Source organism: Rana temporaria, chromosome 4 (assembly GCF_905171775.1).
Source record: "Rana temporaria chromosome 4, aRanTem1.1, whole genome shotgun sequence".
Lineage (NCBI taxonomy): Eukaryota > Metazoa > Chordata > Amphibia > Anura > Ranidae > Rana > Rana temporaria.
This window is the reverse complement of record NC_053492.1, coordinates 480,945,187-480,955,694: the sequence shown is the minus strand read 5'-3', so window position 1 is coordinate 480,955,694 and position 10,508 is coordinate 480,945,187. Positions and strand designations below refer to the sequence as shown.

Genomic DNA, 10,508 nt, shown 5'->3' with positions numbered 1-10,508 from the left:
CGGCCCAGTTGCACTGCGCCGCCGTAAGTTACAGCGCAACTTCTTTGTGAATACGGGACCTGCCGCTCTAATTTACGGCGGCGTCGTGTATCTGAGATATGCGACGCCGGACAAAATCTACCTGAATCTACCCCTTTATTTTCTGGTTATCGCTTAACTCTATTATAAATACTTCTATCTCCCTCCCCTCCCCCTCCCCTCTCACCCTTTTATTGTACAAGATCTTACATTTATTAATATTCATATTATTGTTGTTATACATGATTTATTTATTATTATTATTATTGTTGTAAAACACGGTTTATATATTATTTTTATTGTTGATATTATTGTACAAGATCTCTATATTATTAGTATTCATATTATTGTTATTATACAGGATTTCTTTATTATTATTATACAGGATTAATATATTATTATTATACAGGATTTCTTTATTATTATTATACAGGATTAATATATTATTATTATACAGGATTTCTTTATTATTATTATACAGGATTAATATATTATTATTATACAGGATTTCTTTATTATTATAACACAGGATTAATATATTATTATTATACAGGATTTATACGGTGCCAGAAGTTTGCACAGCGCTGTACAGTATAAAGGCAGACATTACAGTTGAGTACAAGGGGGTATCGGAGGGCTCTGTTCCTAGGAGCTTACAATCTACGGCCCATAGAGGGGAGATAGGAAAGTTTTATGTTTCATGATAAAAGTTTGTTAATAAAACTTTGATCTCCCGGGGGGATGGGGGTGGGGGGGGGGGGGTTCTGTATGACGGAGAAGAGAATTCCTCAGCTATATATATATAGATAACAAATATAGAATGAGGGGCCGGTGAGGGCCGGGTGACCTGCCTGACCTCTGGGGCCAGATCCTTCCTGCACTGTATTGTTCCTCTCTGTACCCTTCATAGGCTCCCTGTAGGACATCTCCGGGCGTACGTGGCCGCTGCAGCGTACTCCTTCATTATTCTGGTACCGGGGGGGGGGCACTTGAGTGAGAAGACAGATTAGGAGTCATTTGGGATGCAAATAACAATCCGTGTAAATGAGCCGAACATTCCAGGGGGCCGGAATCACATTTCACCTTCTCACAACTCGTGACCAATTATAATAATGGCAGCCGGCAAAACACACCGCCGGGACCTATCACCGGGCTATTGATAGCTAACCAAAGTCACCAACCCCCCCCTCAAACCCCCCCTCCATACTCCACCCCCTCCATATTCCAGCCCCCCCCCCACATACTCCACCCCCTCCATATTCCACCCCCCCCCCCCACATACTCCACCCCAGAGCAGATTAGGAGGATCTCACTGGAGGAAGGTCACATGGTGTGGGGCCTTTAATCCGCCCCCTGGGGGTATATAAGGAGTGGACCTCCAAAGGGTAGAAACATCAACCAGCAAACCCAAGTGCAAGATCTCCGACCTCCCGACATCTCCACCTGACAACATGGGCCTTTCCGACAGCGAGAAGTCCGCCGTCTCTTCACTCTGGGAGAAGGTCGCCCCTCAGGCCAACAAACTGGGCGCCGAGTCCATGGAAAGGTAACTCAATGGGAATTTTCACAGAATTTTCTAAGCCAAGGGAAATTTCTACTACAAAGTGCACAGAAGATTTGCCTTTAATAAGTGAACCCCATCGGGTCCAAATGGACTCTCCACCAATGGGAACATTTACCTCCACTCTGTGTTTTCTATTTTCTTTATATTCTACGTTTTCTGTATCTTCAATATTTCTAGATATTCTTTATTTCCATATTCTTTGTTATTTATTCTATATTTCTACATAATCTATATATTTCTATTTATATGTATATTATATATTTTTATATTTCTTGATATTCTATGTTTCTATATTATATATAACACTATTTCTACATTCTGTGTTTTATTTTCTATCTATTCTATAATTTTCATTCTATATTCTATATATTTCTATTTCTATCTTCTATATATTTTATTTGCTAAAAGATTCTATATTTATATATTTCTACATATTCTATCTATTTCTATTTTCTATATATTCTATGTATTTCTATTCATATAATGTATATATTTCCAGATATTCTATATATTTTTATTTCTACATTCTCTGTATTTAATTTTCTATCTATTCTATAATTCTGTTTTTATATTCTATATATTTCTATTTCTATGTCCTATATATTTTATGTGCTATATTTTTCTATATTTATATATATTCTATCTATTTCTATTTTATTTTTCTATATATTCTATATTTTTATATTTCTAGGTATTCTATGTTTCTATATATTTCTATGTTCTATATATTTTATTTGCTAAAAGATTCTATATTTATATATTTCTACATTCTATCTATTTCTATTTTTATTTTCTATATATTCTTTGAGTTTCTATTTCTATATTTCCAGATATTCTATATATTTTTATTTCTACATTCTCTGTATTTAATTTTCTATCTATTCTATAATTCTGTTTTTATAGTCTATATATTTCTATTTCTATGTCCTATATATTTTATTTGCTATATTTTTCTATATTTCCATATATTCTATCTATTTCTCTTTTATTTTTCCATATATTCTATATTTTTATATTTCTAGGTATTTTATATATTATGATTTCTACATTCTCTGTTTTTTATTTTCTATCTATTCTATAATTGTATGATTTTATAGTCTATATATTTCTATGTCCTATATATATTTATTTGCTATTTTTTCTATATTTCCATATATTCTATCTATTTCTATTTTATTTTTCTATATATTCTATATTTTTATATTTCTAGATATTCTATATTTCTATTTCAATGTCCTATATATTTTTTTTTGCTAAAGATTCTGGGGCAGATCCACATACAATTAGAAAGGCGCAGCGTATGCGAGAGACACTACGCCGCTGTAACTTACTTTTTAATTCTAGGGGCCAGATTCACGTAGCGCAGCGGATCTATAGATCCGCTCGATCTACGTGAATTAAGATCCGCTCCCGCAAGTTTAGGAGGCAAGTGGCTAATTCACAAACCACTTACCTCCAAACTTGCGACGGCGGATCCTAAATCCCCCAGCGGAATTCAAATTCCGCGGCTAGGGGAGTGTACTATTTAAATCAGGCGCGTTCCCGCGCCGATTTAAATGCGCATGCGCCGTCCGGGAAATTTCCCGGCGTGCATTGCTCCCACTGACGTCACTAGGACGTCAGTGGTTTCGACGTGAGCGGGACTTGCGACGCGCGTGTTCGTGAATCGGCGTACGCAAATGACGTTGGAAAATTCAAATTCGCCGCAGGAACGCCGGCTATACTTAACATTGGCTGCGCCTGATAAAAGAAGGGGTAAGTATACGACGGGAAAGCCGCTACGAAAACGACGTAAGAACACTGCGACGGGTCCGCGTACGTTCGTGAATTTGCGTATCTCGCTGATTTACATATTATTTATCGTAAATCAGCGGGAACGCCCCCGTCGCCATTTTTAAATTGAAAAAAAGATCCGACAGTGTAACACAATGTAACACTGTCAGATCTCAGCCCTATCTATGCGTATGTGATTCTATGGGCCAGATTCACGTAGCGCAGCCGATCTATAAATCCGCTCGATCTACGTGAATTAAGATCCGCTCCCGCAAGTTTAGGAGGCAAGTGGCTAATTCACAAACCACTTACCTCCAAACTTGCGGCGGCGGATCCTAAATCCCCCAGCGGAATTCAAATTCCGCGGCTAGGGAAGTGTCATATTTAAATGAGGCGCGTTCCCGCGCCGATTTAAATGCGCATGCGTCGTCCGGGGAATTTCCCGGCGTGCATTGCTCCCACTGACGTCAATAGGACGTCAGTGGTTGCGACGTGAGCGGGACTTGCGACGCGCGTGTTCGTGAATCGGCGTACGCAAACGACGTAGGAAAATTTAAATTCGACGCGGGAACGCCGGCTATACTTAACATTGGCTGCGCCTGATAAAAGAAGGGGTAAGTATACGACGGAAAACCGCTACGGAAACGACGTAAAAACAAATCGACGGGTCCGCGTACGTTCGTGAATTTGCGTATCTCGCTGATTTACATATTATTCAAGGTAAATCAGCGGGAACGCCATTTTTAAATTGAAAAAAATAGATCCGACAGTGTAACACAGTGTAACACTGTCAGATCTCAGCCCTATCTATGCGTATGTGATTCTATGAACCAGGCGCATAGATAGGACCAGTGTAAGTCAGAGATACGATGGGGGATCAGGAGATATCAGGAGATAATACACCGGAGTATCTCTACGTGAATCTGGCCCTTTGATTCCACAAAGAATTCGCGCCGTAAGTTACGGCGGCGTAGTGTATCTCTCGGCGCGTAATTCAAATCGGCGAGTAGGGGGCGTGTCTCATTTAAATGAAGCGCGTCCCCGCGCCAAATTAACTGCGCATGCGTCGTCCCGAAATTTCCCACCGTGCATTGCGCTAAATGATGTCGCTAGGACGTAATTTTTTTAACTTAGACGTGAGTTACTTCCATCCCTATTCACGGACAACTTACGCAAAAAAAAAAATCAAATTTCGACGCGGGAACGACGGCCATACTTAACATGGCAAGTCTATGTATACGCCGCAAAATAGCAGCTTTAACTATACGCCGGAAAAAGCAGACTAGAGACGACGTAAGAGAATGCGCCGGCTGCGCGTACGTTTGTGGATCGTCGGAAATAGCTAATTTGCATATCTGACGCGGAAAACGACGCAGACTCCACCCAGCGGGCGCCGAAGTATTGCATCTACGATCCGAAGCCGTACACCTGTCGGTATAACCCAGAAGCCGTCGTATCTTGGTTTGAGGATTCAAACTAAAGATACGACGCAGGAAATTTGAAAGTACGCCGGTGTATCAGTAGATATCAGTAGATACGCCGGCGTACTCGCTCTCTGGATCTGGCCCATAATATATATATTTCTACACATTCTATCTGTTTCTATTTTTATTTTGTATATATTTTATGTATTTCCAGATATTCTATATATTTTTATTTCTACATTCTCTGTATTTAATTTTCTATCTATTCTATAATTCAGTTTTTATAGTCTTTATATTTCTATTTCTATGTCCTATATATTTTATATTTTATTTTATTTCCTAGATTTATATATTTCTACGTATTTTATTCCTATTTATTTTTCTATATTTTTATATTCTGTATTTAAAGCAAATCTAAACCCAAGAACACGTTTTTATATGTTGCAGCCTACTGTCCTTAGATGTGGTGTCCGCATTAGTTTTCTTTTTTTTTTAGGCTTTTCTCCATGTATATTATATAATTAAATGTATTATTTTAATGCAAAAAAAAAAAGAGGAAGGCACTTGGGGTATCGGCCTTTTGCATGCCCTGTACAGCATAGCTCAGACTGGGGGGTGGGGGGGGAAAAAGCAGCACAAGGAACCCAAGAGTTCATGCGCTGCCAAGGAGCATGCTGATAGGAGGAGAGAGGTGAGTGACGGAGAGATGAGCTCATCAGTCTTCTGCTTCTCCTTTCACAGCCAACAAGACAAATATACATCTACAATATTTGTTTTGAGTCTCACATCCTAAGTCCTGGAATAGATATGAGAGCCAAAGGTTCCGATTCCTAAGAAAACAAAAATGTGATTTTATGAATCGGGACTTTTACATTCCTGTATTTCCTCTGTCTTCTGTCTCTCTCGTGTATTCCTGTCCGGGGGTGAGGGGGGGAGGGGACGTGTGAGGGGGGGGGGGGACGGGGACATGTGAGGGGGGGGGACGACGTGTGAGGGGACGTGTGAGGGGGGGGACGACGTGTGAGGGGGGGGGGAGTGTGAGGGGGGGACGGGGACGTGTGAGGGGGGGGGACGGGGACGTGTGAGGGGACAGGGACATGTGAGGGGGGGAGGGGACGTGTGAGGGGGGATGGGGACGTGTGAGGGGGGGGAAGTGTGAGGGGGGGGGACGGGGACGTGTGAGGGGACAGGGACATGTGAGGGGGGGAGGGGACGTGTGAGGGGGGATGGGGACGTGTGAGGGGGGGGAAGTGTGAGGGGGGGGACGGGGACGTGTGAGGGGACAGGGACATGTGAGGGGGGGACGGGGACGTGTGAGGGGGGACGGGGAAGTGTGAGGGGGGGACGGGGACGTGTGAGGGGGGACGGGGAAGTGTGAGGGGGGGGGGACGTGTGAGGGGACGGGGGGAAGTGTGAGGGATACTTATCTGCGGGTCTCCATTAGGCTGGGTGGCAGAGCTGTGTAAATCTCAGGACTGGATGGAAGTCCCATGGAATGGATCCCGTCTGTGAATTCCGCTGTTTGGCTCGAGTTCAACTTTAACCAAAAATCCCCCGAAGTCAGTTCAGTGTTCCCGAGTCCTCCGACACGTCTACACCTCTACTACTAATACCCCCCTCCCACCCCCGACACCCCCCCCCACCCCCCGGGCACCCGGCATCCCACCGCTAATAATTAACTGATAAGCAACACTTTGCAGAGGGCGGCGCCCATTATTAGTCCTGGAAGTTCTCATTAGTAATGCATGGAACAGAAGGGTCACCTGCAGAACAGGTGCATCGTGGGATATTTCTGAGGGACACATAGAGGATATATAGAGGATACACAGGGGATACACATAGGATTCATAGAGGATACATAGAGGATACACAGGGGATACACAGAGGATTCATAGAGGATACACAGGGGATACATAGAGGATACATAGAGGATACACAGGGGATACACAGAGGATACATAGAGGATACACAGGGGATACATAGAGGATACATAGAGGATACACAGGGGATACACAGAGGATACACAGAGGATACATAGAGGATACATAGAGGATACATAGAGGATACACAGGGGATACATAGAGGATACACAGGGGATACACAGAGGATACACAAGAGGATACATAGAGGATACATAGAGGATACACAGGGGATACATAGAGGATACACAGGGGATACACAGAGGATACACAGGGGATACATAGAGGATACACAGGGGATACATAGAGGATACACAGGGGATACATAGGGGATACATGAATGATAACATAGAGGATACATAGGGGATACGCAGGGGATACACAGAGGATACATGAATGATAACATAGAGGATACATAGAAGATACACAGGGGATACACATAGGATACATAGGGGATACGCAGAGGATACATGAATGATAACATAGAGGATACATTATGATAACATAGAGGATACATTATGATAACATAGAGGATACATTATGATAACATAGAGGATACATTATGATAACATAGAGGATACATTATGATAACATAGAGGATACATAGAGGATAAATACAGGATACATAGAAAATACATAGAGGATACACAGAGGATACATAGAGAATGCTTAGAGAATATATAAAGTATATATAAAGGATGCATAAAGGATACATGGGGGATACATAGAGAATAAATACAGGATACATAGAGGATACACAGGGGATGCATGGAGGATACATAGAGGATACACGGGGGATGCATGGAGGATACATAGAGGATACACGGGGGATACACAGGGGATACATAGAGGATACACAGGGGATGCATGGAGGATACATAGAGGATACACAGGGGATGCATGGAGGATACATAGAGGATACACGGGGGATACACAGGGGATACATAGAGGATACATAGAGGATACACAGAGGATACATAGAGGATACACAGAGGATACATAGAGGATACACAGGGGATACACATAAGAAACACTCAGATTAATATTTCTAAATGATGACATTTATGGCCGAATCATCCCGACACAAATTGGTAACATTTGATTTTATATCAGATAATATTCTGTCGGCCATAAAAGATAATTATTCCATGGATATCCTGATATCTGTAATATAAAGCAGTGATGGGAATGGGATCCGGTGAGAAGGAAGGCGATCCCTCCTATGAAACCTGGAAAATGCTTCTTTTCAGGGCTCATTCACATCAGCGGCCCTGCATTGTATAGTGCGCCCCCTGCCTTCCTATAGATCCTCTGTAGATCCAAGGGACCTTCCTATAGTACTATAGATCCTCTGTAGATCCAATGGGCCTTCCTATAGTACTATAGATCCTCTGTAGATCCAATGGGCCTTCCTATAGTACTATAGATCCTCTGAGGTTCTATCATTAGTATCTCTTGTTTTCTGCAATATGTGGAATTTAATTTCGGATCTCTCCTCCAGACTCTTCCAGAATCACCCCGAGACCAAGTCCTTCTTCAGCCGCTTTGACATCAGTCCCGGCTCTCAGGACCTCCTGACCCACGGGGGAAAGATCTTCGGTGCCCTCGGGGAAGCCGTAAAGAGTGTGGACAACCTGAAGAAGTACCAGGACCTCCATACCAACAAGCTGAAAGTCAACTCCGACCACATGAAGGTACGTACTGGCTCCTCCCCTTCCCCTACATGGGGGAGGAGCCAAAATAAGAGTTTATGATTTGCCCAAATATTCCATTTCACCTTTTCATTGAAATCCATTGGTGTGGCTGGGGAAGGAGAATGGGGGTGATCGGGGTTTGGGGGGGGCTGAGGATTTCTCAGCACCTCCACACCCCTCACAGGTCCGGGGGGTTCTCCACACTCCATCACCCCTCCCCCCTCTACATCTCACCCCCCCCTCTACATCTCACCCCCTCCCCCTCTATATCTCACCCCTCCCCCCTACATCTCACCCCCTCTGCACCTCACCCCCCCTCTACATCTCACCCCTCCCCCCTCTACATCTCACCCCCCCTCTACATCTCACCCCCTCCCTTCTACATCTCACCTCCCCCCTCTACATCTCACCCCCCCTCTACATCTCACCCCCTCCCCCTCTACATCTCACCCCCCCTCTACATCTCACCCCCTCCCTTCTACATCTCACCTCCCCCCTCTACATCTCACCTCCCCCCCTCTACATCTCACCCCCCCCTCTACATCTCACCCCCCCCTACATCTCACCCCCCCCTCTACATCTCACCCCCCCTCTACATCTCACCCCCTCCCACCTCTACATCTCACCCCCTCTACATCTCACCCCCCCTCTACATCTCACCCCCCCTCTACATCTCACCCCCTCCCCCTCTACATCTCACCCCCCCTCTACATCTCACCCCCTCCCTTCTACATCTCACCTCCCCCCTCTACATCTCACCCCCCCCTCTACATCTCACCCCCTCCCCCTCTACATCTCCCCCCCTCTACATCTCACCCCCTCCCCCCCTCTACATCTCACCCCCTCTACATCTCACCCCCCCCTCTACATCTCCCCCCTCTACATCTCACCCCCTCCCCCCTCTACATCTCCCCCCCTCTACATCTCACCCCCTCCCCCCCTCTACATCTCACCCCCCCCCTCTACATCTCACCCCCTCCCCCCCTCTACATCTCCCCCCCTCTACATCTCACCTCCTAAAAGCCGCACAACGTTAATCCCATAAAGTATGAAGAATGTTATAAATCCGGCCGCGGCGGAAACATTCCACCCATGACCCCCCTCTATGGGGCTTATCCATGGGGGATGGGGGGGGACGGGAGTATACAGTATATATAGTCTATGCATATCCTGGACCCAACAAGTCCCCGGCATTAGATTCAGTTTCCTAAAAAAAAAAGGAAAATAAATGTAAAATTCCACAAAATCTACAAAATCTTCCTCCAAATCCCCCGAAATACTTCCAGCGCGGACGCCATTCACATCGTCTCACCAGCCGCCATCTTTAATCCATTTCTTTTTATTCTCCCCTCCCCCCCTCAGCTCCTGTCCGCCGCCATCATCGAGGTTTTCTCCGCCCACTTTGGAGGGGAAGTCAACCAAGCCGCCTGGAGCAAGTTCCTGGGAGAGGTCGGAGCCACCCTGACTTCCAGCTAATCGTCCCGCCGAGGCGACTCCTGACAATCCAAGATGGCGGTTCTAACTCTTCAGGGAAGGGTGATCGACCACAAGTGCTGATCGACCTCCATGTTCAGTCTTCTCTCTGCATGTCTGACACTCCCCTCCCCTCCCCCCCTCCCTCTAGAGTCTATATTGTTTACTCCTAACATTGACTAGAACTTGTAATATAAATGTATTCGTGGCGCCGGACGGCGTCCAAAGTAATCAAATATAATAAACTCGTCTTTCCTGTCCGTGTTCCTCCGAGACTCCGATCATTTCACTGCTGGGGGCCGGAGATCGGGAAATTCCTAGGAAATTAGAACTCCCAACTCAACACCGGCCCACCGCCGAATACACATAGGTACATGGTTACATGGTTATATACATAGTTATATAGTTACATGGTTACATACATAGTTACACACATGGTTATATAGTTACATGGTTACATACATGGTTATATACATGGTTACTTACATAGTTACATACATAGTTACATGCATGGTTATAAAGTTACATACATAGTTACATGCATGGTTATAAAGTTACATACATAGTTACATGGTTATATAGTTACATACATAGTTACATGGTTATATACATGGTTACATACATAGTTACACGCATGGTTATA

The 10,508-nt window shown here is 44.3% G+C and overlaps 1 protein-coding gene across 1 annotated transcript; it reads left to right on the top strand.

Annotated features, from left to right (window-relative positions):
* Nucleotides 1-1,396: 1,396 nt before the first annotated feature.
* Nucleotides 1,397-10,125, top strand: LOC120938142 (hemoglobin heart muscle subunit alpha-type). The gene is made up of 3 exons (XM_040351862.1): nt 1,397-1,564; nt 8,200-8,392; nt 9,755-10,125. The coding sequence occupies exons 1-3, from the start codon at nt 1,470-1,472 to the stop codon at nt 9,866-9,868; spliced, it is 402 nt and encodes a 133-aa protein (XP_040207796.1). The 5' UTR covers nt 1,397-1,469; the 3' UTR covers nt 9,869-10,125.
* Nucleotides 10,126-10,508: the final 383 nt, after the last annotated feature.

What these genes read in the sequence shown, in the direction of transcription:
- LOC120938142 (XM_040351862.1), top strand. Translation starts at nt 1,470, where the DNA reads ATGGGCCTTTCCGACAGCGAGAAGTCCGCCGTCTCTTCACTCTGGGAG. An exon ending in GGCGCCGAGTCCATGGAAAG is followed by an intron (nt 1,565 to 8,199) that starts GTAACTCAATGG and finishes TCTCTCCTCCAG; the next exon opens with ACTCTTCCAGAATCACCCCG. An exon ending in TCAACTCCGACCACATGAAG is followed by an intron (nt 8,393 to 9,754) that starts GTACGTACTGGC and finishes TCCCCCCCTCAG; the next exon opens with CTCCTGTCCGCCGCCATCAT.